Genomic DNA, 27,185 nt, shown 5'->3' with positions numbered 1-27,185 from the left:
TTTGCTGTCCAAAAACATTCAATCATGGACTTTGGGGGTAGGTGGATTGGTCTACAAAGCCAGCCGAGTTGCTGAATTATAGTGGAAATGCGTGTCATAGTTGGTCACTTGTTAGTTCCACCCTACCTGGGAGGGTTGTCCTAAATTCTGTAACAGGCCTCATTATTTTTTCTAAAAAAAGAAATACTTTGTTGCATATAAAATTTGAAAGGAAGTAGTTTGCTAGTACTTAATGTTCGAGAAATGTCTCTTTTTTTAAAAAAAAAAATACAGGTAAATGGCTGTTTTCATCTTTCAAATTTCTCTCTATATATAACTTTATGTTTAGATTTTCATCAACTTGGGAAATAATTTCACTATTCTATTATATTTTAATAAAGTAATATTATAGCCATTTCAGTTATTATTCTATTATTACTTTATATTTTAACACAATCTATCATGTCTTTGAGTTTGAAATAGTCATATAATATTTAAATACCTTTGATATAAGTTCAATCGATGCGAAAATTATATGATGCAATTTATCCAAATGAACAAAAACATGCAAATTCTTGTGCAGTGTGTTTGGCAACCAGGATTTGGGAGAATTTTATGGGATTTGGATTTCAAAATCTTGTTTTTACTTTTGCTGTAATGCCCGTAATTTTAATCCTAGTAATCTATAATTATTGAGTTATAATTTGATATGATTATGAAAGGATTAACCGAGACACGATTTGAGGTAACGTGTGAAAATGTATGTGCGAGGACAGTACCATCGGCGCACATGCACATGCGCGAATTGGACAGTAGGTCTCGCGCATATGCGCGATAGGAGGGCGCGCATATGCGCGAGCTGTGCGATGGGGCAAATAAAAATTCCAGTAGGTCTCGCGCATATGTGCGAGCTGCCAAAGCCGAGACCCGAAGGTCTCGCGCATATGCGCGAGACATGCAGAAGGAGAAATGGACATTTGGCTTAGTTTGCAACGTTGGTGTATATATATATATATATATATATAAAACGTACGAAATCATTTAGAATCAGAAAAGAATCGAGGAAAGGTCTCTGTGAATTTGTGAAAAATCCTTACGCCTTTTGTGAAAAATCCGTCCGTCTGATTTTGAATCTGACTGCAGTACTGTGTTCATATAAACACAGGCTACAACTGGACGTAAGTTTTGCTATGTTTTGACATGCTTTGAAATTATGCTATTGTCAGAATTGAATAGGATTCATATAGGATGTTCTCGATATGTTAGACATCGTAAAATCGAAGTCAGATTAAGAAACAGAATGATTATGGAATTATTATGATTTTCTGAAGTTAATTACTGAGATATGATATCAGAGTGTATTGGTATCGATTCTGAATTAAGGGAATTGTTATCTGGTGTTGTGGTATTGACATTTGACGGGAATACTGAGTTTGTACCGTTATGCCGATGATTTGAATTAAATCCAGATTAATCAGTTTCAGTGTTGAATTGAGAATGAAATATTGATATTATGATTCCTGATATACTGTTTCAGATTTATAGAGATAGTCTTGAGTTCAGAACTGATATTACTTCAGACCGAAACTGCAAACGAAAGGTATAAGTCAATGTGGTATTGGGAGATCGACTTGAGTCGGTTTAGACTTGAGTTTCCCTAAATCACATACTTTACTTTATTGCATTGATATTGCATTGATTTGATTGATATACTTGTTCTCTTGATTATAGATAGCATGTATTAGACGAGTAGTCTAATGACAGAAGTGCCTGATAGTGGTGGGATCACCACGCGCACATTGCACGATGTCATGAGATATTGTATTGGCGGAAGTGCCATAGTCTGCTACTGGATAATTGGCTATCGATGTGGATAGAATTATAGCTCCTTCTATTACTGGTGATCAGTATTGTATCGATGTGGATAAAATTATAACTTCTTCTATTACTGTTGATCGATGTTATATCGATGTTGATAGAATTAGAGTTTCTTCTATTACTGGTGATCGATACTATACTGATGTGGATAGAAACAGAGCTTCTTCTATTACTGGTGATCGATACTATATCGACGTGGATAGAACTGGAGTCTTTTCTATTACTGTTGGTCGATATGGAATGCCAATGTCTGGAAACCGGGATCCCTAGGCTAGGATTGAGTCTAGTCTGAAACGTGGAGTCACGTATATGTCGACAGTCTATGATTGATTATGTTTCAGAGTTTGATACATATATCTGTTACCTGATTACATGCTTTATATTTGTTTATATGATTGCATGTTTTGTTGATTTATACTGGGTTTTATTCTCACCGGAGTTATCCGGCTGTTGTCTTGTCTGTATTTGTGCATGACAACAGGTGGGACAGGATCAGGGTCCAGGAGATGAGGAGAGATCGTGATAGAGTGGAGACTTCGGACTTGGATGTATATAGGGTTTTGACACTTGATATTTAGATGTTGAACCTTAGTTTAGTTTGAATGCATGCAGTACATGACTTGTATTGTATTTTATATACTGAGATGTATATATGTTTGATATCACTACGTTCCGCATTTAAAAAAAAATTTTAGACCCTGTTTTTAATTGATTAATTAATCCCAATTATGATTAAGAACTTGATTAGCGTCCGGGTCCCCACATTTGCAAGATGTTAAAAAAAAAAAAGATTCGGATTTGCTTAGGATTTCATGGGATTTCATGGGATTTCATGGGATTTCCACAAGTATATCCAAATCCCATCAAATTTGATAAGATTTGGTGGGATTTGGATTTTAAAAACATAAAATTACTTTTTTATCCAACGCATCATTCTCCACCAAAATTTTCTAAATGGTTAGACTTTTTTTTCATTTGAACTTTTTTAGAAGTTGAAAGATTTCGTTTAAATTTTATAAGTTTCTCGTGTTATTTACTGATTAATATAATAAAAGTTATAGTAATTATCAAAGCTTCTTTTTACGTTTAATAATTAATTTTATGTTAAAGTTTGAAGTTGTTTGATGATTTTTTAATTATTATTTTATATGCACTATGATTAATAAATAATATTTAATTTTTGAATTTACAAATACAAATAATAGAGAAAAATTATTAATTTCTAAACTTTTTTAGTTACTTATGTTTATATGATTTCTAAGGGTAGTTTAGTAAAATTTTAAAATTCTCGAATCCTTTTTTCTCCAAACAAAAAATAGATTTGTAAATATCATTTTTAAATTTTAAACCAAACACCAAATGGAATTTCAAATATTGAATTTCCAAATCCAATTTCAAATCCCACGAAATCCTAGTTGCCAAACACACTGGTACTGTGTGAGGCTAAAAGAATTGGATTGGTTGAGATGGGCAGAACATTATTAGTTTTAAAATTAAGTTGTTGAAAGGAATATTAGCAAATATTTTGTATTTGAATAATATTGAACAATTACTGTTAAGGAAAAAGTCCATCAATACATCATAAAATACATATGATCAAACATTTATCGTTTCACCAAATGTTATAATTGGATAGTTTCTTGCAACCCATAAAAATCAAATATTTAATATTGACTCTATACTAAGGCAAAAACTTGTATGAGATGGTTTCACGGGTCATATTTTGTGAGACATATTTCTTATTTGGGTCAATCATGAAAAAATATTACTTTTGATGCTAAGAGTATAATTTTTATTGTGAATATCGGTAGGAATTAGGATTGACCCGTCTTACAGATAAAAGTTCGTGAGAACATCTCACGAGAGATCTACTCCTATACTAATTGTAGTTTTTTTTTACTAAAAGTTAAGCCTTTCATATAAGTTTTATCAAAAATTATAGTTAGTAATAACGATACAACTTTAATATTTTTTTAAAATAAAATAATTATGGGGTTGCATGAAAATTAATTAATTAACCGGGAATTAAAGTGGAAAATAAAAAATATATAATATTAAATAAAACTCATATCAACAATAAGCGTGAAAAAAACATTATTATCTTTAATTTAAATTTAAATAAAAACGAATTTAACTTGAATTTTTGTTATCATCTTAATTTCTTAAACATGATATTTTAAATATATATATATATAAAAAAACCGTTGACAACGGCTAGTTTCAGGAGGCTGGTTCAGTTAAGCCGTGGTTTGCCATTCGGCCTTTCCCGAGCTGCTGAAGAATCCCAATTAAAATCGACATGGCTAAACCCTAAAGCACAATTTCGGCGAGCATTGGGCTGAGGTGATAACGTTGCGCAGCATTTCTCCTCTAATGGCGTTACAGAAGACAGCAGCATTAACGAAAACCCTTCTGCTGCCTCAAAACCCCGTCCAAATTCCCTCATTTCCACTTCACTTCAACAAATCAGCCAAAAAAATCCGATTGAAATGCTCTTTCGATAGTAATTCCGGGCTTTACGAATACGAGCGGTTTGCGGGTTCGGTTCCACAATATCCGAGACCGGCGGAGATTCCTTGGAAGAAGGAGCTCTGCAATTCGGTGCAGCTGATTGGCATTGTTGGGAGTCCCGTCCAAATCAAACACCTTCCTTCTGGTAAAGTCGTTGCATGGTCCCGCCTCGCGGTCAAGAAATCGCAAAGTGAAACCATTTGGTAATCCTTATTTTTGTTGTTGTTGAATCTGATCTTCCGGCCTGACTCGACTCAGCTTAACTGGTGCTCGCATTTGGAGTTAATTGTTAATATTTTTGGTTGAATTGATGCGTTTGTTCAATATCATTGGATGAGTAAACGACCAACTACTGTTCTGTTCGATGTCGTGAGCCATTGCCCATTGCTTCCAACCAAACTGGCAAGCAATTTTGGGGGTGTATTTCAGTTATTTGAATCTCTATCTAATTTGCCGATATTTTGAGTTAGCCTATTTCGTTGTCCTAATCTTGTTACCTGAAGTTATTCACATAAAATCTAATTTTTTTAGAAAAGTTGTATAATATTAATTTTTTTCAGTAGAGGACCACAATCCTGTAAATCATGTTTCCATCAGAAATGCTACTTTTTTTGTAATATAATTTTTGTGGATAGCGGTACTTTGAAAGTTGTTTGTCACTTCATTCGGCTTAGTCTGATATTAGGTTGGCTAGCATGTCTGTAATGTAACCTCTAAGGATCAGATTTTTGTAATGGTACTTCTGAAACATTTTCATTTTTTTGGATAAAGTGGTGGATTAGAAATTTGAACTGACTGGAAACAGAAAGATGGCTTGATCATGGTAATGTACTTACGGAATATACGGGATACATTCCATTACCAAATTAAGGACCTTGAATGACGAATCTCTTTTTTCCTGGCAATAATCTGCCATCCGCATTTGTGCTAGCATACATACATACATCTATATATATATATATATATACATACATCTATATATATATATCTATATATATATATATATATATATATATATATATATATATATATATATATATATATATAATCTCTAATTGATATTAAAGTTATAATTTTCATGTATCCATCTCATTTCACAAGGCTTAGTGATTTTATATATAGTCAGACTGTGGAAATGGTTGAGAAGGCCGGTAGTCGGGCAAAAGTACTTCTCTCAGTCATTTTGCATGGTTGTTGTTTGTATGTGTATTGACTTTGATTCTTCATGGGATACCAGACGTAAAGGAATGTTTTGGCTAAGATCAGTTAATAGGATTAACTCTCTCAGTTATTCGATACGTCATTTAACAGGAAGATTTCTGTGTTTCATGTGGAAGATTCAATGAACCGCACAGGATTATGATATGGAGCCATTAGTGTTGCTTGGAAAGCCTCTATGGGTTAAAGTTGATGCTTGGTTTAATATGATTCCATGACCTTGGTCATACATTTGATAGCATTTATGTCTTAATGGGTATGTTCCTTGCTAACTTATGACAACCTTTCAGCTAACATTACCTCATATTTTGTTGATATTTGCAGGATTAATTTGACTTTCTGGGATGAATTGGCTCACGTTGCTTCTGAGCATGTAGAGAAAGGTCACCAAATATATGTCTCAGGTCGCTTAGTCTCAGACATCGTTGAAAGTGAAGATCAGAAGCAGCAGACCTACTACAAGGTTTCTGGCTCTGTTATTTGTACATCACTTCTAGACGCAGACTGTTTCTTGCTAATATATTTTTGGATGTATGTTCTATCAAATTGAACAGGTGGTTGTTCAGCAACTAAATTTCATAGAGAAGAGCCTCTCAGCTGTCTCATTGTACACGGGAGATTCTAATTCCCCTACACCAGGTATTTGACCGCTTGCTTCTTCCCCACATTACTAGGCAAACAGTTTATGTGGTCTTGCTTCATTTCGATATATGCAACTCTAAAAATGGTTTTAAATAATTTGCAGGCAGGAAACAAAACAATTATGCTGCGAACTCTACTGGTTCACCGGAAGAACTGTGGCAAGCCTTTTTCGCCAATCCCATGGAATGGTGGGATAATAGGAAGAACAAGGTAGTCTTTCTCGCTTTTACCTATCACGTTATTGATGCCTTCTTTCTTGAAAATGACGTGGTCCATTTTCTTATTCCCATTATTCAATGCAAAGGTTTTAACTATCATTTCTTTGGTAAACCTTATATCTGAAATACCACTAATTATCCTGTCCCTTGTCTACCACTGGGGTTCCTAAGTGCTAATTTTATCTACACAGCGAAGCCCAAACTATCCAGACTTCAAGCACAAAGATACTGGGGAAGCATTATGGGTTGAAGGCAGGTATAATCCACCATGGGTAAAATCACAACTTGCTGTACTCGATTCAAAAATGGAGTCATTCCACGAGCAAAATTCCAGTAAGAATGTAAATTTTATGACTGTCGATAGTCTTGGGCCCTTTTAGCCACTCATCGTTATGATTTCGGGATTTATTAATGTATAGTTCTTAAACTATTCGGAAACCCTTCTTTTGTACTGCTTTAAAGCTTCAATTTTTTTCTGTACCCTGTGAAAGTTTGTTCCGTTTCTGTTGCTGCTATTATCTGCTGGTATTTTCGGAGTCACCTTCTTTCTCAACACTTTGAAGTTCTATAGTTTTGTTGTCGCCTTCTTTCTTAGAACTTTGGAGTGTCTGATCATCAGACTGATTGTCATGAATCCTCATATATTAGTTAAATACCTTGGTGATCGAATAATAGCAATATTCATATAAAATTTAACTCCCGTAAAATAACCTCTGTGGATTCTCTTCAAAAGTTCAATGCCCGATGGTTGTTTTATTGTCGATCATTTGGCATTTGAAACACCGTTTGATACTCGGAGGAGGTCTTGAATACATCTTATAGAATCATTCTAAATTCGAAATCAGGCTCTTTAATATTTATTTTTATCGATAGATTAAATTTATAGATAAAAGAAATTAGATACAACTACTCTCGGCATGCTTACGAGAAAATACGACAATCAGTTTGATGTCCATTACTTGGTCAAAATATCAAAATGATCGACATTCGGGTATGATAGACGCAAACATCGAAGAACATAAACATGAATCCTCTCAACAAGTTCTTTAACATTGTTTACAAGAATGGAAGGTGTTACTCTGGACGATTTCGGTAAATAAGCCAAGTGTGTGTTAATATCAGCCAGAGCAAGTACCTTTAGGCATCATTTTTCCTTTTGGTCATTTTCCTGTCGAGTTCGTCTCTGGGTGGTTGGATCTTTGTAGTTGGTCGCAACCCATAAATTTTATAAGGGACCGATTGATCCATGTTAATTTTTTGGAGATTTGTACTCTCAGAATAGCAATACACACAAATTTGAAATTTATTGATGGGTAATAAGTGCCCTGCTTAGGTACCCTTCATTCACTTTGACTTTGATAATACCATTACAGTTCATGTCTAAGAAGATTGAATATGGATGTGGGAGGAATTTAGTCCTGGTTTGAGCAGAATAATCTTCAATTTCATATGGGAACACGAAAACAAGTCCGAAATAAATTCTTGATCTCATATCGGCCATTTCTCTTTTCTAAATACAGAATATACTACAACAGTAATAAAACAAGGGACCAAAAAATTGAAGTAGAGCATCAACTTCTCTTAGCATCTGTACATAATTGGTAAAAGGAATACCCTTTTATATATCCATGTATCTGCAGTCTCTGTTGCAGGCCACAAAGCTAAAAATTACAGAGGCCCAAAATTAACCCTTGAAATTTCACCCTCTTCCAAGAAACAAATCACTGAATTTCTTAATTATTAAGGAGCCCTTTTGCCAAAAGGGTTGGTTTCTCTTGCATGAAATTGAGAATCTTGTGAAATCCCCTCTTTTGTGCGGATCTACAAGCATCCCAATCCCTTAGCCTCAGATCCCTTCATAATCCTCAGCCTTTTGCAAGAAACAATGAACATATCCCATGGAACATCTCCAACTAGCATCCAATCCCCATCCTTGTCTTCATAAGTTGGTGCAAATTCAGATCCATTGTACCCTTCCCTCTCCGAGTAAACACCTATGGTGCACTTGAACATGTTCTCCAATGCCTTGAGTAGATCCAAATAGTTCTGGTATACATTAATGTCAATCTTCCTTAGATAAGGAGCTCCATCCATGCTCACTTTCACAAAGATCCCAGACGCATCAGATTCCAGCCTCTTCGTCAAAACATTCTTCCGGTAAGATCGAACCGGTGGCCAACCGATAACTTGTGCCCTATATCATCCACAAGATTCGAGATCAGCACACGATTATTCATTCTACATAAAGAAAAAAGCTATAAATATATATGTATATGTATATATGTATGTGTATTCACAAACTTACTTCGGAGCTGGGCCGTCGCATTCTTGGTTTCCAGTACCCTTTTGGGTAATTGAAAGATCCATTTCAGAAGAAGATCTCTTGTTGTTCTTGACAGATTGAAGCTGCTCGGATTCTTCTGTTCCTGGTAACCCTAATCTGAGCTCAGTCGCTTTCAGATTTAGATCGTTCCCAAAAACCGTATTCGCTTCCATTTCCTTTGATAAAATAAATTAAAGATTGGCAGCACTCCTCTCTGTAAATTTTCTGTATTGCTGCTTAATTAATTAGTGGGGAGAAATTTGTTTTGCGAGGAAAGAGTTTTATAGGGAGGGGATTGTACGTGTGCATGAAACTGATAGACTCCATAATTCATGGTCCCCATGCGACCATGCTCTCATGCCCGCGGGCGACAACCACTTATCATGCCAAAATAATATATATTCATATTTTCAAGAATATATATATATATATATATATATATATATATATATATATATATATATATATATATATATGAAAATTTTCACACATTTATCTTACATCACTAATTAATCAATTGTCGTGTAAAAAGTATATATTAAATTTTTTATTAAGATATATATATGTGAAAATTTTCACACATTTATCTTACATCACTAATTAATCAATTGTCGTGTAAAAAGTATATATTAAGAGATAATTGATGATAAATAATAGCTGTATGAAATAATTATTGGGATGCATGCCCACGTTCACTTGTGGGGACAAGAATTTATATGTAAAGATAGAGGTGTTGGTGAGATAAGGGACAAAGTCTAGGCCTACTTTGAGACAACAAGGGAACACGGGTGGGACAACTACAAAAGGCTGTGTTCTATGCATCGGTGTGAACGACTCTTGCTATATATAATACCAAACATTGCATTTACATTCTGAAAATTATTTTTTGACTCAGTGGAATATTAAGGAGAAAAATATTAAATATACTACGTACCCATGTTCCAAAAATAGTTTCCATGGACCATAATATCCTCCTACTTAATATGTAGTATAAAGTATAAACTATAAATATTTGGTTTCCTATTATTTGGTTTCCTATCCGAATTGGTGGATTATGTTAGTGCTTGATTTATTTTCATAAGTTCGATTCTTCTTATAAATGCCACGAGCGAGTCATATAAAAATTGCTCAATGCAATTTACTTGGTTAGTGTAGCTTGCACACTATTACGTTAGTCCGAAGAATTAACGTGACTTATTGTTGGAATTTCGGTGCTTAATGAATGAAAATTAAGCAAATAAATCAATGTGTTTGATTTGGAAAAATTCGAAACGTAGAACGAAACTTAATGAATGAATATTAAGTTCGGTGGTTCTGAATTAAACTCGAAAAAAGTTCATCAAATGTTGAAAGAACTTAAAACGAATAGTCGGAACATGTAAGGGTCAAAAATCGAAAAAAAAAAAAATTTCGGCATGAACAGTAGCGTGCGCGCGGGTCTGCGCGCATGGCAGTGTCATGCGCGCACATGCGCGCGGGCCTGCGCGCATGTGCACTGGCACGCGCGCACATGCGCGCGCGCATGCGCGCGGGCCTGACAGTGTCTAACGCACATGCGCGCGTGCCTGCGTGCATGTGCGCGGGCCTGACAGTGTCTGGCGCGCACATGCGCGCGGAGCAGCCCGCACCTGCCGAGTGCTCTCGGCAGGCGCTGCCGAGAGCTCTCGGCAGGCGCTGCCGAGCGCGCTCGGCAGCGTGCGAGCGGGCGTGCGCCCCTGCGCGCACAGACGCGTCCCTTCGGGTTTTTTTCGAATTTTCTGATGTTTTTTCATCTCCTTGACATTGTTTGATGATAGTGATCAGTTACAATGGCCAAGGGACACTCCCTATGAATGAAAGATCATGTCTTTTGCATGAAAAACATAAAATGCATGATTATTTGAAAATCAAACATAACATACACAACATACTCATCTTTTTGCATCTTCTTCTTCCTTCTTCAACAAGAGAGAGTTTCTTCATTTCCTTGTGATAGAACTTGAATATTTGAGTGCTCATTATTCAAGTGTTGTAGTTGTATCTTGGGAGAAGATTGCCACAAACTCTAGCACATTGTGAGGGCAAATTCTTCTTAAGGAGAAAGTGTTCAACACGTGCCTCTACAAAGCCATTTTCATTGTTTTCTTCTTGTTTCTCCCTCATATTTGAATACTCAAACAACAATCTTAAGAAGAATTTTGTATTTTGATCATTTGCAAGAAGATTTCAATGGCATCATCATCTACAACACCACATGCAACCATTGCACAAGGAGAGAAACCGGAGAAATTTTCTGGTGCGGACTTCAAAAGATGGCAACAAAAGATGCTTTTCTATCTCACAACTTTGAGTTTGTCAAGGTTTTTGGAGGAGGATCCTCCCACCGTTGCTGAAAACGAAACAGACACCAACATGAGGGCCGCTTTGGATGCTTGGAACCAAAGTGACTTCTTGTGCAAGAACTACATCCTCAATGGACTTGACAATGCATTATATAATGTGTATTGTCAAGTCAAGACCGCCAAGGAACTATAGGATATGCTTGATAAGAAATACAGGGCGGAGGATGCGGGCTTGAAGAAGTTCATTGTTGGGAGGTTTCTAGACTTCAAGATGATAGACTCAAAATCTGTGATGAGTCAAGTGCAAGAACTACAACTTATCTTTAACGAGATTCATGCGGAAGGAATGAGTCTAAGTGAGTCCTTCCAAGTTGCTGCGTTGATCGAGAAACTCCCTCCATTGTGGAAGGATTTCAAGAACTATTTGAAGCACAAAAGGAAGGAGATGGGATTGGAGGATCTCATTGTCAGATTGAGGATAGAAGAGGACAACAAGAGCACCGAAGCCAAGGCAAGTAAGATGGCACCAAGGGTGAACATTGTTGAATCAAGTGTCCAAGGGAAGAAAATGAAGTTTGAGAAGCAACCACAACAAGGCCAACAACCACCAAACAAGAAGAAGTTTAAAGGCACTTGTTATAACTGCGGAAAACCGAATCACATGGCTAAGGATTGTAGGAAGCCAAAGAAGGGAAATCCTCATGCCAATGTAGTTCAAGAAAGGTCGGTACCATTTGATTTTTTTGAACTTAATTTATCTGCAGTTATTTTGGAAGCCAATTTGGTGGAAAACTCCAATGAGTGGTGGGTTGATACGGGAGCAACTCGACATATATGCTCCAACAAGGGGATGTTCTCCACATACACTCCATCAACCGGGAGAAAACTATACATGGGGAACTCCGCAACATCTGAGGTGGTGGGCACCGGAAATGTGGTATTGAAGATGACATCGGGTTTGGAAGTAACCCTTGTTGATGTAATTCATGTACCGGACATAAGAAAGAACCTCGTGTCGGGGTCTCTGTTGGTCAAACATGGGTTTAGACTAGTATTTGAGTCTAACAAGTTTGTATTGACTAAAAATGGTCATTTTATTGGAAAAGGATATCTCGATGAGAACCTTTTCAAGTTGAATGTAATGGCTATACGCCAAAATGTTGTTGAAAGTAATAAAGGAAAAAGTTCTATTTACTTGCTTGAGTGTTCTTATTTATGGCATGTTCGTTTAGGACACGTAAATTTTAATACCTTGCAACGTTTAATGAAGCTTGAATTATTGCCTAAACACAACGTCGATCCAACACACAAATGCGAGATATGTGTTGAAGCAAAAATGACCAAAGCGCCTTACCACTCGATCGAAAGATGTAGAACTCCTCTAGAACTAATACACACCGATCTTGGTGATTTAAAGTTTGTACAAACTAGAGGAGGGAAAAGATACTACGTTACATTCATTGATGATAATACAAGGTACTGTTACGTATATCTTTTGAGGTCAAAAGATGAAGCTCTTGAAGCATTCAAATGTTATAAGACCGAAGTTGAGAATCAACTAGGCAAACAAATAAAGAGGGTTCGAAGCGATAGAGGGGGCGAATACGGAGCACCGTTTGATGAATTCTGTACATCTGTGGGTATAATTCATGAAACGACTGCTCTTTATTCACCACAATTGAATGGCATTGCCGAAAGAAAGAATTGAACTCTGAAAGAGATGATGAATGCTATGTTAATAAGTTCAGGACTACCCCAAAACTTGTGGGGGGAAGCAATACTATCGGCTAATCACATCCTGAACAAGATACCCCACAAGAAAAATGACAAGTCACCGTATGAATTGTGGAAAGGTCACAAACCTTCTTACAAGTACCTCAAAGTGTGGGGGTGTCTAGCTAAGGTTGAAATACCAAAACCTAAACAAGAGCGGATTGGACCAAAGACGGTCGACTGCATATTCATTGGATATGCACATAATAGTAGTGCCTATAGGTTTATAGTGCACAAATATGACAATGCAGAAATGAATACGGGCATGACAATTGAGTCAAGAAATGCAGTATTTTTTGAAAATATATTTCCTTGTAAAGAGAGGAAAGAAAATGGTTCTAGCAAGCGAAAACTTGAGATGGATCATGAAGGTCAAGTACCTACACATGAGCCAACTCTAAATGAAAATGCTATACCATTGGAAGACTCTTCAAAAGAGCAAGAGCCAAGAAGAAGCAAAAAGGCTAGAATCTCAAAGTCCTTTGGTCCAGACTTCCACACTTTTATGTTGGAGAATGAACCAAAGAACATACAAGATGCTCTTGCTAGCCCTGACGCTCCTTATTGGAAAGAAGCCATCAACTCTGAAATGGATTCCATTTTGCAAAACCATACTTGGGAACTAGTGGATCTTTCACTAGGTACCAAGCCATTGGGATGCAAATGGATATTGAAAAAGAAAATGAGAGTTGATGGAAGTATTGAAAAATACAAAGCCAGGCTTGTGGCCAAAGGCTATAGACAAAGAGAAGGTCATGATTTCTTCGACACATATTCACCAGTTTCAAGAATAACATCCATTCGTGTACTCATTGCTATTGCAGCTTTGCATAACCTTGAGATACATCAAATAGATGTCAAAACGACATTCTTAAATGGTGAACTTGAAGAAGAAATATACATGGATCAACCTGAAGGCTTTGTTGTTAAAGGACAAGAAAGAAAAGTATGTCGTTTAATTAAGTCTCTATATGGACTTAAACAAGCGCCCAAGCAATGGCACGAAAAATTTGACAAAGTGGTATTGTCAAATGGATTTAAGATTAATGAGTGTGACAAATGTGTTTACATTAAAGACACTCGAGAATCTTATGTGATGGTATGTCTATATGTGGATGACATGCTAATAATGGGGAATAACCAAGAGTTGATTAAGGGTACAAAGAAAATGTTGACAAAACATTTTGATATGAAAGATATGAGTATTGCTGATGTAATTCTAGGGATTAAAATCTTTAGAACTCCAGAAGCAATAGTCCTATCTCAATCTCATTATGTAAAAACAGTGTTAAAGAAGTTTAACGCTTATGACTCTACCCCAGTAAAAACGCCTTTAGACGTGAATGTCCATTTGGCGAAGAATCGTGGAGAACCAGTTTCCCAACTGGAATACTCCAAAGTTATTGGAAGCCTTATGTACATCACTAATTATACTAGACCTGACATCGCTTGTGCGGTTAACAAGTTAAGTCGGTTTACAAGTAATCCTAGTGATGCACATTGGAAGGCGTTGACAAGGGTGCTTAGATATTTAAAGCACACCTCAGAATATGGACTACATTTCACAAGGTATCCAGCAGTACTTGAAGGATACTGTGATGCAAATTGGATTTCTGATACCAATGACTCCAAATCCACCAGTGGCTATGTATTTAGCATTGGTGGAGGAGCAGTCTCTTGGAGGTCATCGAAACAAACTTGCATTGCGAGGTCTACTATGGAATCGGAGTTCATAGCACTAGATAAAGCTGCAGAAGAAGCTGAGTGGCTTCGCAACTTTCTAGAGGACATTCCATGTTGGACAAGTCCAGTGCCAGCAATCATGATACATTGCGACAGTCAGTCGGCAATTGCAAGGGCACAAAACAGTATGTACAATGGCAAGTCTCGACATATTCGTCGAAGACATAATACTGTGCGACAATTGATCTCTAATGGAGTTATATCTGTTGATTATATTAAATCAAAGGATAACTTAGCGGATCCGCTTACAAAAGCATTAAATAGAGATCAAATGTACTGTCTGTCAAGAGGAATGGGTTTAAAACCTACCAAATAAAGTTTTCATAGTGGCAACCCAACCTTGTAGATTGGAGATCCCAAGATCTTGGTTCAATGGGACAACTAAATTATGAAAACTTGAGAAATTACTCCTCATTCCTAAGACGATGAGTGAAGTTGCCTACAAAGGTAGTGAGGTTAAGTATTGTACTTTTAATTATTCCGTAGCTTACAAAAGCGGGGTAAGTAGGATACCCTTTTACAAGGAGATCACCTATGTACGTGTGAGGACGGGCCGCCTCGATAAAACACGTATGAAGCCAAGATGTGTTCCATGGCCAAAACGGACACAACCGATAACACAAAATGGAAATGGAAGAAAGGTTATCATGTGGGTACAGTTGTCTGGTTTTACATGAACCGCCAAGAAGTTCAAGACATCACGTTCACTTCGTGGCCTAGAAAATCCGATTGTATTCCACTAGGGCAGGTTCAAAGCCAAAAGCTACCTCTCCTGATGTGATAATTTTTCGTATATACTCTCTCTTATGCATCACGAGCATTCATGCATTAATTTCATTCATGTGGGGGATTGTTGGAATTTTGGTGCTTAATGAATGAAAATTAAGCAAATAAATCAATGTGTTTGATTTGGAAAAATTCGAAACGTAGAACGAAACTTAATGAACGAATATTAAGTTCGGTGGTTCTGAATTAAACTCGAAAAAAGTTCATCAAATGTTGAAAGAACTTAAAACGAGTAGTCGGAACATGTAAGGGACAAAAATCGAAAAAAAAAAAAATTCGGCATGAACAGTAGCCGGCCCGCACCTGCGCGCGCATGGCAGTGTCATGCGCGCACATGCGCGCGCGCGTGCCAGTGTCTGGCGCGCACATGCGTGCGCGCCTGCGCGCATGTGCGCGGAGCAGCACGCATGTGCGCGCACCTGCCGAGTGCTCTCGGCAGGTGCTGCCGAGAGCTCTCTGTTGCTCGGCAGCCGAGCGCTGCTCGGCAGCGTGCGAGCGGGCGTGCGCCCCTGCGCGCACAGACGCGTCCCTTCGGGTTTTTTCGAATTTTCTGATGTTTTTTCATCTCCTTGGCATTGTTTGATGATAGTGATCAGTTACAATGGCCAAGGGACACTCCCTATGAATGAAAGATCATGTCTTTTGCATGAAAAACATAAAATGCATGATTATTTGAAAATCAAACATAACATACACAACATACTCATCTTTTTGCATCTTCTTCTTCCTTCTTCAACAAGAGAGAGTTTCTTCATTTCCTTGTGATAGAACTTGAATATTTGAGTGCTCATTATTCAAGTGTTGTAGTTGTATCTTGGGAGAAGATTGCCACAAACTCTAGCACATTGTGAGGGCAAATTCTTCTTAAGGAGAAAGTGTTCAACACTTGCCTCTACAAAACCATTTTCATCGTTTTCTTCTTGTTTCTCCCTCATATTTGAATACCCAAACAACACTTATCAAAAGATATCATAAAAATATATCTATATCATATGTAAGGGGAAGGGGTAGACCGACCCTTTGGTTGGATGGTGTGGCCTTTTCCCTTTTTTTTTTTTTGTTTTTTTTAGTTTGATCATTTTTTTAACCATATAGTTTTTATAATTGTATTTGTTTTCATTACATCTATTCTATTCTATTAAGGTTGAGTGCATGATAGTAATAGTGGATCTCATGTGAAACCGTCTCACGGATTTTAATCTGTGAGACGGGTGAATCCTATAAATATTCATAATAAAAAGTAATACTCTTAGCATAAAAAGTAATATTTTTTCATGGATGACCCAAGTAAGAGATCCGTCTCACAAATACGACTCATGAGACCGTCTCACGCAAGTTTTTGTCTGATAGTAACTACCTAGAAAGAACACCAACTTTTTCTAACAATATAACCTTACATGATACTAATATTATACTTTAGTTTTTATTTTTTTTATTTAAAAAATTCAAATATCAATTTAGTCCCTCCATAATTTTCAAATTTCACTTTAGATCATCGATGATGATAAAAAAACTGTACACACATGCATTACGTGTGCAGAATAACTAGTAAAAATGGACTGTGAGTACTAGTATATATAAAGATTCGGTTTGTTTATATATCAGATATGAAGGTGGGGGAAGTATTTTCTATATACATATAGGCTTTTACCCCGCAAAAAGTTTTAAAAATCCAGGTACAGAAGGCACGGGTTTTTTTTTAAAATATTATAAATTAATTAAAGCGTTGTAAAAATATGGCAAGTTTGGAGGGTTTGTAAAAGTATTACAATCCGGGACTTACTGTCCCGGATTCAGAATTTTTTATTATTTTTTTCTGAAAAAAAATAAAATAAAAAGAAAGTGAGTGTGGCACGGATTCTAAGTATCCGTGTCCAATCCGTGTCTCCGGATTTTCATTTTTTTAAAAAAAAAAAAAGTTTAGATCGGCGACGGGTTTTGAAAAATCGTCGCTAGTGGCGACGGTTTAATCAAACGCTGTTGCTGTTTGCGACGGTTTAAACAAAAACCGTCGCTAACGTAGAATCCGTGGCAGACGTTCCCGGATTCTAAATCCGTGAATTTTTAATTCCCGCGACTACTTCCAGTATTTAAATGCGGTGCCCTCCTCCTCATTTCGCATCGAAGTCGAACAAGCCACAGAAGCAATTCTTTGTTTCGAATACGAATCTTCAACTTTTCCATTTATTAATGTAAGTCTTCGACATTTTTCAGAATAATTAGAGGTAACGATATTTTTTGTTGTTAATAATATTTATTATTGTTCGATCGTTGTATCAATTTTAAGTAATATCAATAAGTATAATATTAATTGTATTATTGCAATTATAATACTGTGATTTAGAAATTTTGGAATAATAATAACTACACTTAATTTAATTACATTATATTTAATTTATGTGATATATATTATATCTACAATAATTGACGATTAAACTTAATTTTATGACATTAATTATATTTACGTGATATAATCTTATATATACAATATTCACGTTAATTACAATAATTAAATTTAATTTACGTGAAATTTAATAGCAATTCTTATATTACGTGATATAATATTACAATAATCACACTAATTATATTTGAAATTATTTTATTTACGTGAATTTTAAGCATTAGTGGACTAATTATTTACGTGAATTGCTAATAATATTTAAATGTCAATTATTTATTTGTTAATTATATTTAATGGTTAAGTATTTAATTGTTAAGGAATTTATGATATTTAAATGTGCAGATTTTAAAGTCACCTCCTTTCACGAAAAGAATAGGACGTCATTTTATAATAATCAAAAGGTATATTTGAGAAATTAGGGTTTTTATGGTTTGTCCATTTCAATTTACAGAAAGAAATTATTATTAAAAAAAATCTCGTGGTGGTCTGTATCATTATATAACAAAAATTTTATATATAGTAAAACAATTTTGAAAAATATAAATTTATCTTGTAAATTTGTCATTTGTTTCTGTTTAATATGTTTTTTTTACTCTTTTTATTTTTTTATACTCTTAGTTGTTAAAATTTTTAATATAAGAAATTAATATATTTGAAAATTCTACTTACACATGTTTGAAAATCTAAATTTTTAATATAAGTCATAACAATTTTTTATTATTATAAAAACAAACATTGGTATTACTAAATATAAATTTTAATTATATTGATTTAACAATATATATTTTAATAATAATAATAATAATCTTGTAAATGATTCTTGAAATTTTATCTAATATAAAATATATTTTTTTAATATATATACGAGAAACGCATAATTAAATTTTGTTATGATTGTATACATTATGTCATAGTTTTTGGTGCAGACATGGATACTGTGAGAGCCTTACTGTACGTAGGTGGCTATGTCATTATTGAAGATGGTAGGGTTGGATATAGTATCCCCGCGACAAGGCCCATTAAAATCTCTCGGTCTACTACATTTTCTCAATTGGTGAATTATGTGCATCGCAAGTTGGAGATCGACCCATCAAAATTCTGCATCAGGATGTCAACGAAATATTGTTATAGCTCGTCGGCTCGTTACATTGAAGAGCATGTCTATATCACAGATGATGATAGTCTACAATTTATGTTTGAGTTGCCGACACTGGATTGCATGTACTTGTATGTTGATTCATCGCCAGTGTTACAGAACGTAAGTGATTACGATTTTGATGCAGTCATGCCAGTAATAACGCAAGGTTTGGGAACAATAGGTTTGAATGAAGCGGGACCTTCTATGTATCACGTCGATGAACAGTCAGCTCATACATACTCTGGGATCGACACTGGTCCTTGGGATCATCATATCACGGCTCACACTGAAGAAGATTATGCATGGGGGATGAATACAAGACGAGAATGGGATTTTACTTCAGGGGATTGGGATCATCATATCACGGGTCCATCAGGAGTTGATGTCGCATGGGGTTCTACTAGAACAGGCCAATTGGAATTAAATTCATGGGCTGATGAGGATAATACCACAAATGTTAGACATTTTGATAATTCTACTGTGGATGCAAATATTCCAACCCCAATTACAGAATACATGCCTGAGCAAGATGATTTATTTGGGGACAGTTCGCATCATGTCAGGAATAGCGATGATGATTTGTATGCTACATCAAGTGACGGAGAAGATGATCATCATGTTGAAAATGCAAGTGAAGGGACATTGACGCGTGTGTTAATGTCTGGAGCAACAGTGACAGAGAACATTCCTATTGCACCTGAGCAACATTTACGTGATATTCCCCAATTTTTCAATGAAGTCTACGACGAACAAATTCCAGATTCATTTGGTATTCCTTCTGCATCTCGAACAAACTTTTACAATCCTGAAAGGCCAGAGCTCGGTGTCAAAATGGTATTTAAGAGCAAAAACGATTTAATATCTTCAGTGAAGGATTTTTCAGTTCGGGTTTTGAGACGTGAATATATCGTTGTCCAAAGTTCTCCGACAATTTGGAAGGTCAAATGCAAGAACTGGTCCGAAGGTGGCAATTGTGGGTGGGGACTTCGAGCATCGTTCAAAAAAAGTTTAGGCTACTTCATGATCACGAAATATGGTGATGATCACACATGCATGTCTACCCAAGTCGGTATAGATCACCACAACCTTGACGTAAACATGATAGCCAGTACACTTTTGGGAATCGTGCGTTGTGATCCTGCATACGAAATCAAATATGTGCGAGAAAGTATTAAAGAAAAATATGGGTATGATATATCGTATGATAAGGCATGGCAGGGTTTGAAACGCGCTGTGGAGGTAGTCTATGGCACATGGGAAAGCTCTGTAACTTTGCTTCCTAAATATATGGGAGCTTTGTCGAAGTACAATCCAGGAACTGTTGTAGAATGGAAGCATCTTCGACCTAATGACCATCCACATAAAGTCTTGAACTTTGTGTTTTGGGCATTCAGACCATGTATAGATGGTTTTCGACATTGTCGCAACGTAATCAGTGTAGACGGTACCCATATGTACACCAAATATAAACACAAACTACTCATTGCAGTAACATTGGATGCCAATAACCAGATTTTGCCGTTAGCCTTTGCGCTTGTTGATGAAGAAAATTACGAGTCTTGGCATTGGTTCCTCGGTAATGTTGCACGACATGTTACCAGAGGGTGTAGTGGTGTGTGCCTTATATCTGATAGACATGCGGGTATAACAAGTGCAGTTCAAAATCTCCCTGACTTCAAGCCTCCTCGTGGTGTTCATCGTTTCTGTTTGAGGCATGTTCGCTCTAATTTCAACAGCAAGTTCAAAAACATTCATTTAAAAGACTTATGTTGGGAAGCAGGGGTACAACACCAAGTAGCAAAATTTAATGCGACAATGGAGGCAATTAGGACAAAGAATGCAGCAGCTTTCACGTATTTGTCAAACATTCAAAAAGAAAAATGGTCATTGGCTCATGATGGTGGATGGAGACGAGGGATAATGACGACGAACATGTCTGAGTGTACTAATGGTGTGTTGAAAGCGGTGCGACGTCTTCCAATAACTGCAATAGTGGAGATGACCTTACAGCGTTGCGTACACTATTTCATTCAACGGCGAGCGCGAAGTGATAAGATGTTGGAAAAAAATCAACCATGGACCGACTATGCATACTCTAAATTTGATATTTGGTCAAAAAAGTCAATTGAACATCGAGTAGTAAAATTTGACCAAAGGGATAAAACAGCATCCGTCGCGACAGGAGGAAGACCGGGTCGTCAACATCACGTACAAGCTGTGAACATTTCTACGCGTGAATGCACTTGTGGTAAATTCACAATTTTTGGAATTCCTTGTTCACATGTTATATGTGCAGCGAAATGGTTTGGTTTGAATCCCGCACAACTTGTACAACCATGGTTTACATTGAGCGAATACGTGAACACATACGATGGAAGATTCTACCCTATTCATGATGAACAATATTGGGATGAACCTACATTCCAATTACAACACAATGGTGTTCGTCGACAAAGGAGGCAGGCTGGTAGAGATCGCACGACACGCATAAGAAACGAGATGGATCAGCCATCAACGAGAGAGAGTGTAGTAGCCCGAATGCCGAATTGGGTAATTAACGGATTAATGGTGATTAATCATGATCGGAAGGTCCGAAGATGGTTCGGAAGCACCGAAGAGTTCGGAAGGTCCGAAGTGAGTTCGGTGGATCCGATCATTAGGTGTCAAGAGTTGATCGACACGTGGGAGTTCGGACGTTCCGAAGTGTAGGTTCGGTGGATCCGATCATGAGGTGTCAAGAGCAGCTGGACACGTGCATGTTCGGACGGTCCGAAGTGTATGATCGGAGGATCCGATCATGAGCTGTCAAGAGCCGATGGACACGTAGCGTTCGGACGTTCCGAAGTGGTGTTCGGAGGATCCGAACATGGCCTATAAATAGTGGTCGGATTTCCTCATTTTGACTCGCCAATTCAGAGAGTTCCATAGCATTTCAGTCGTTTCTGACAGGTTCTAGTCGTGTTCCGAGATTTGGGCACTAGCGGGGAGCTGCTGGTCTTGTAGCAGAGCTGTGCTCTAGTTGGGAGCTAGCGGCATCAGCGGGCTAGCGACGGACGAAGGTTTGGAATTTTATCAGTATTTATCTCAGGATTATCTAGTTAAGTCTGGTAGATAAGTTTAGTGATGGTTTTCACTTGATGAATAGGCTTGGATTAGACCTGTTGTCTGGTTGTTCCAGTGGATTAGGATTGCTGTGATAGAGGTACGAAAGTACTATCCGAGATATCCTGGTTGAGTATACATTCATATATGTGTTGCATGATTATGTGGTGCATTGATATATGTCATTTGATGCATGCTATTATGTCACGAGTTATGATGCATATTGCATTTCATGTTGAGCCGTATCTCCTTCGAGATAGCCTTTGCTGTTGAGCTGTATCTCTTTCGAGATAAGCTATATCTTGGGGCCGCTCAGCCCTGTCTTGTGGACGCATGGACACCGAGAGTACACAGTGGCCGACGGGTCGGGAGGGCTTCGGTGGTCCGGGACATTCTAGGTCCACGTCTGTCTTGTAGTGGATGCAGTGACCCAGAGGTTGGACCGCGCGGCACTATCCACTTGGCGCCTCTAGACTGAGCATTGTTGAGATCCTTTTGTGATTCCTGTTTCTTGACTACCCCGGTATCATGATCATAGCATGTGCATTTCATATAGGTCTGTATACTCATACTTTTGTACTGGGCGTTCTTATCGCTCACGTCCTCGGTTTTGTTTATTCTTGGACACCCCATTTCCCACGGGGCAGGCCTCAGGTTGGACAGCTCAGGAGGAGCAGGAGGAGGACGTTGAGTAGCTGGTTGGTTTAGTTTATCGGTATTGTTTTGATTCGATATGGTTGTATTGGGTATTTTTATTTTGAGTTATTCTAGACTTCGATTGGGTTGTATAACCATTATTTTTGTTGACTATTTCCGCTGTTATCTCTGATTATTGTTAATTAGGTTAATTGCATGCTTAGTTCTTGCCTAGTAGGTGATTCTGGAACGGGTCACTACATTTATGGTATCAGAGCATGCGTACGATTTTGGGATATAGATTTCTGTTTTGGGATTTCCGTTGACCAATTTACTAGTTTCCCCATTCTATGTTGTAGCGATGGCTGACCACTTTGGTGATGAGAGTAGTCAGGGAAGTGTAGGTCGTTGGGGCGACCAGGACGATCGTAGACGTCATCGTGAGCATCGTCATCGTCGGGATGGTCCTAGGCGTTTTGATTTGCATCGTTTCATTCAGATGGGGCCTAAGCCTTTAGTTGGCGGTGAGACTCCCGATGATGCGGAGGATTGGTTAGAGCGCATGGAGAGTTGTTTCCGCACATTCCAGTGCACCGATGAGCAGAAGATGGAGACCCTTAGTTTTCTTCTTGAGGGCCGTGCTCGCAGGTGGTGGCGATCGACTTCTGCGCCGATAGTTCAGTCTCAGGGTAGAGCGACTTGGGCCGATTTCCGTGCAGCGTTCATGCAGCTGTACTTTCCTCCAGCCCTTCGCCAGGCCAAGACGATTGAGCTCTTGAACCTGAAGCAGGGGAGTATGTCTGTTGATGAGTATCAGCAGAAATTCTTTGAGTTATTACCCTTCGCTCCTCATATCAGTGGCAGTTCTGAGGCCAAGTATGATCATTTCCTCCAGGGCCTTAATCAGGAGATCTTTGATCGAGTCACTGTCTGTGATAATCCTACTTCTTACGATGGGTTGGTGAACCGGTGTCGCCAGGCAGAGATCAGTCTCCAGCGTGGTAGGGCTATTTTTTCTTCTAGACCTTCGCATACTTTGAGCCCTCGACCTCAGTCTTTCAAGAAGTCAGGTTCTTCTTCTTCTGGATCTGGATCAAGGTCTAGCGGTGTTGTTCGCTTTGGTGAGAAGAAGGATTCTTGTGCGCATTGTGGGAAGAACCATCCATCGGAGCAATGCCGAGTAGCCGCAGGAGCTTGTTTTCAGTGCGGAGAGATGGGTCATCTCAAGAAGAATTGTCCTCAGCTGCGAGGTGGAGCAGGATCTGGTCCTGGATCCCAGACGACTATTCAGCAGAGGAGATAGGGTCAGGCAGTGGGTAGTTCGAATCTTCGACCTTGTGCCCAAGGTCAGGTTTTTGCGCTGAACCAGGATCAGCCTGGGATGTAATTGTTATACAGTTGTAATGAAGAATATTTGCAGTGTATTACAATGGTGTTTCATTCTCTAAGCCTGATTTCGAGGACGAAATCTTTTAAGGGGGGGAGAATGTAGTAGCCCGAATGCCGAATTGGGTAATTAACGGATTAATGGTGATTAATCATGATCGGAAGGTCCGAAGATGGTTCGGAAGCACCGAAGAGTTCGGAAGGTCCGAAGTGAGTTCGGTGGATCCGATCATTAGGTGTCAAGAGTTGATCGACACGTGGGAGTTCGGACGTTCCGAAGTGTAGGTTCGGTGGATCCGATCATGAGGTGTCAAGAGCAGCTGGACACGTGCATGTTCGGACGGTCCGAAGTGTATGATCGGAGGATCCGATCATGAGCTGTCAAGAGCCGATGGACACGTAGCGTTCGGACGTTCCGAAGTGGTGTTCGGAGGATCCGAACATGGCCTATAAATAGTGGTCGGATTTCCTCATTTTGACTCGCCAATTCAGAGAGTTCCATAGCATTTCAGTCGTTTCTGACAGGTTCTAGTCGTGTTCCGAGATTTGGGCACTAGCGGGGAGCTGCTGGTCTTGTAGCAGAGCTGTGCTCTAGTTGGGAGCTAGCGGCATCAGCGGGCTAGCGACGGACGAAGGTTTGGAATTTTATCAGTATTTATCTCAGGATTATCTAGTTAAGTCTGGTAGATAAGTTTAGTGATGGTTTTCACTTGATGAATAGGCTTGGATTAGACCTGTTGTCTGGTTGTTCCAGTGGATTAGGATTGCTGTGATAGAGGTACGAAAGTACTATCCGAGATATCCTGGTTGAGTATACATTCATATATGTGTTGCATGATTATGTGGTGCATTGATATATGTCATTTGATGCATGCTATTATGTCACGAGTTATGATGCATATTGCATTTCATGTTGAGCCGTATCTCCTTCGAGATAGCCTTTGCTGTTGAGCTGTATCTCTTTCGAGATAAGCTATATCTTGGGGCCGCTCAGCCCTGTCTTGTGGACGCATGGACACCGAGAGTACACAGTGGCCGACGGGTCGGGAGGGCTTCGGTGGTCCGGGACATTCTAGGTCCACGTCTGTCTTGTAGTGGATGCAGTGACCCAGAGGTTGGACCGCGCGGCACTATCCACTTGGCGCCTCTAGACTGAGCATTGTTGAGATCCTTTTGTGATTCCTGTTTCTTGACTACCCCGGTATCATGATCATAGCATGTGCATTTCATATAGGTCTGTATACTCATACTTTTGTACTGGGCGTTCTTATCGCTCACGTCCTCGGTTTTGTTTATTCTTGGACACCCCATTTCCCACGGGGCAGGCCTCAGGTTGGACAGCTCAGGAGGAGCAGGAGGAGGACGTTGAGTAGCTGGTTGGTTTAGTTTATCGGTATTGTTTTGATTCGATATGGTTGTATTGGGTATTTTTATTTTGAGTTATTCTAGACTTCGATTGGGTTGTATAACCATTATTTTTGTTGACTATTTCCGCTGTTATCTCTGATTATTGTTAATTAGGTTAATTGCATGCTTAGTTCTTGCCTAGTAGGTGATTCTGGAACGGGTCACTACAGAGAGACAACGTGGGAGGTAAAATATATACAATTACGTATTGTACCTTATTTTTAAACCATAACATGTGAAGATATTAATGTAATTACAAATTTTTGTTTATTAATAATTCTTGTTCATTACAGGTAGGTGGAGTTGAGAAGATCGACTTATGGTGACAAATAATTATGTTTGTGACGTATATTTTACAATTTAATATTTAATTGTTATGACAATTCCGTGTTGTATTGTTATGAAAATTTTTTAATATGTAGTTTGTTGACTTATTTGATTTCATTTAGCAATTACACTTATGTTCTTTCATTACTATAAATTTATTCATAAAAGAATATTAAATCACAATCAATACATTCCACAAATATAAAAAGTCAATAATACAAAAATTGTATACGAATGTTGAAAAAATATGTTGCAGCAACAACTTGTAATTAAAATAAAAAAAACCTGAAAAACAAATTTGAAGATCCGTATTCGAAACAAAGAATTGCTCCTGTGGCTTGTTCGACTTCGATGCGAAATGAGGAGGAGGGCACCACATTTAAATACTGGAAGTAGTCACGGGAATTAAAATGTCACGGATTTAGAATCCGGGAATGTCTGCCACGGATTCTAAGTTAGCGACGGTTTTTGTGTAAACCGTCGCAAATAGCAACGGCGTTTGATTAAACCGTCGCCACTTGCGACGGTTTGTAAAAACCCGTCGCCGATCTATTTTTTTTTTTTTAAAAAAATGAAAATTCGGAGACACGGATTGGACACGGCTTCTTAGAATCCGTGCCACACTCACTTTCTTTTTATTTTATTTTTTTTCAAAAAAAAAAATAATAAAAAATTCTGAATCCGGGACAGTAAGTCCCGGATTGTAATACTTTTACAAATCCTCCAAACTTGCCATATTTTTACAACGCTTTAATTAATTTATAATATTTTTAAAAAAAAACCCAGAAGGCACATATATTCGATTTGAGATATGTGTGGATTGAATAACTTGGCAATCTATAGCGTATAAAGTATTTAATCCCAACCATGTATTATTGGTTCCTTTTTCTTTTTTACTTTTTGCAATAAAAAGAAGGGATATTGTCGGAGGGATGGGTTTAGGAAGTTTGAATATGAAGGATTGTTGATGTTGAGAGTCAACTTTTTGCATTCATGGCAGCCAAAAGTAGTGATTTCAAATTCAAGTTCACTGTATTGCGTAATTTTCTAATCAAAAAATGGTTTTTCTTATGTTAAACTAACAATTTAACGTCATATTGGAATAAAGTTTATCGTGTCTATTCTGCCCATAACTTTTTGTTTTAGAAAATAAACATTTTAAACTAATATTTTGCTTTCATTCAAACGTGATATAATGTAACGTTCCGAAAATTTGAATGAGAGTTATTAAATTTCTTATGTATTCTAATTAAATTGTTTTAATAGTATAAATTGATTATGGTAGGTATGTTTACATGTTTAAAATGTAGTTTTATATTAGAATACATAAAACGTTGTTTTCAAAGGTTATTCGAGAAGCGATCGAGGAACGGAGACCGATGACTATATAAGAGAA

The 27,185-nt window shown here is 37.7% G+C and overlaps 3 protein-coding genes across 3 annotated transcripts; 2 read left to right on the top strand and 1 right to left on the bottom strand.

Annotated features, from left to right (window-relative positions):
• Positions 1-4,064: 4,064 nt before the first annotated feature.
• LOC140823296 (protein OSB1, mitochondrial-like) lies at positions 4,065-6,982 on the top strand. Its single transcript, XM_073184566.1, has 5 exons — positions 4,065-4,571; positions 5,911-6,049; positions 6,141-6,225; positions 6,332-6,438; positions 6,638-6,982. Exons 1-5 carry the CDS (start codon positions 4,231-4,233, stop codon positions 6,824-6,826), a joined length of 861 nt encoding a protein of 286 aa, XP_073040667.1. The 5' UTR covers positions 4,065-4,230; the 3' UTR covers positions 6,827-6,982.
• Positions 6,983-7,998: 1,016 nt separating this feature from the next.
• LOC140823295 (auxin-induced protein 22B-like) lies at positions 7,999-9,052 on the bottom strand. The gene is made up of 2 exons (XM_073184565.1): positions 8,752-9,052; positions 7,999-8,640 (listed from the first exon to the last, which is right to left on the bottom strand). Exons 1-2 carry the CDS (start codon positions 8,940-8,942, stop codon positions 8,268-8,270), a joined length of 564 nt encoding a protein of 187 aa, XP_073040666.1. The 5' UTR covers positions 8,943-9,052; the 3' UTR covers positions 7,999-8,267.
• A 10,536-nt stretch (positions 9,053-19,588) lies between these two features.
• Positions 19,589-25,788, top strand: LOC140824338 (uncharacterized). The gene is made up of 2 exons (XM_073185938.1): positions 19,589-21,457; positions 25,756-25,788. Exons 1-2 carry the CDS (start codon positions 19,589-19,591, stop codon positions 25,786-25,788), a joined length of 1,902 nt encoding a protein of 633 aa, XP_073042039.1.
• The last annotated feature ends 1,397 nt before the right edge of the window (positions 25,789-27,185 follow it).

Source organism: Primulina eburnea, chromosome 2 (genome assembly GCF_022965805.1).
Source record: "Primulina eburnea isolate SZY01 chromosome 2, ASM2296580v1, whole genome shotgun sequence".
NCBI classification, from domain to species: Eukaryota; Viridiplantae; Streptophyta; class Magnoliopsida; order Lamiales; family Gesneriaceae; genus Primulina; species Primulina eburnea.
This window is presented reverse-complemented; position numbering and strand designations above follow the sequence as displayed.

Bases quoted from the DNA above. Each gene is read 5' to 3' on its own strand.
- LOC140823295 (XM_073184565.1), bottom strand. From the start codon at position 8,942: ATGGAAGCGAATACGGTTTTTGGGAACGATCTAAATCTGAAAGCGACT. The intron at 8,641-8,751 runs GTAAGTTTGTGA...TGGATGATATAG, and splicing joins TGCGACGGCCCAGCTCCGAA to GGCACAAGTTATCGGTTGGC.
- LOC140823296 (XM_073184566.1), top strand. From the start codon at position 4,231: ATGGCGTTACAGAAGACAGCAGCATTAACGAAAACCCTTCTGCTGCCT. The intron at 4,572-5,910 runs GTAATCCTTATT...TGATATTTGCAG, and splicing joins TCGCAAAGTGAAACCATTTG to GATTAATTTGACTTTCTGGG. The intron at 6,439-6,637 runs GTAGTCTTTCTC...TTATCTACACAG, and splicing joins GGGATAATAGGAAGAACAAG to CGAAGCCCAAACTATCCAGA.
- LOC140824338 (XM_073185938.1), top strand. From the start codon at position 19,589: ATGTCTGGAGCAACAGTGACAGAGAACATTCCTATTGCACCTGAGCAA. The intron at 21,458-25,755 runs GTAGTAGCCCGA...TGTTCATTACAG, and splicing joins AGCCATCAACGAGAGAGAGT to GTAGGTGGAGTTGAGAAGAT.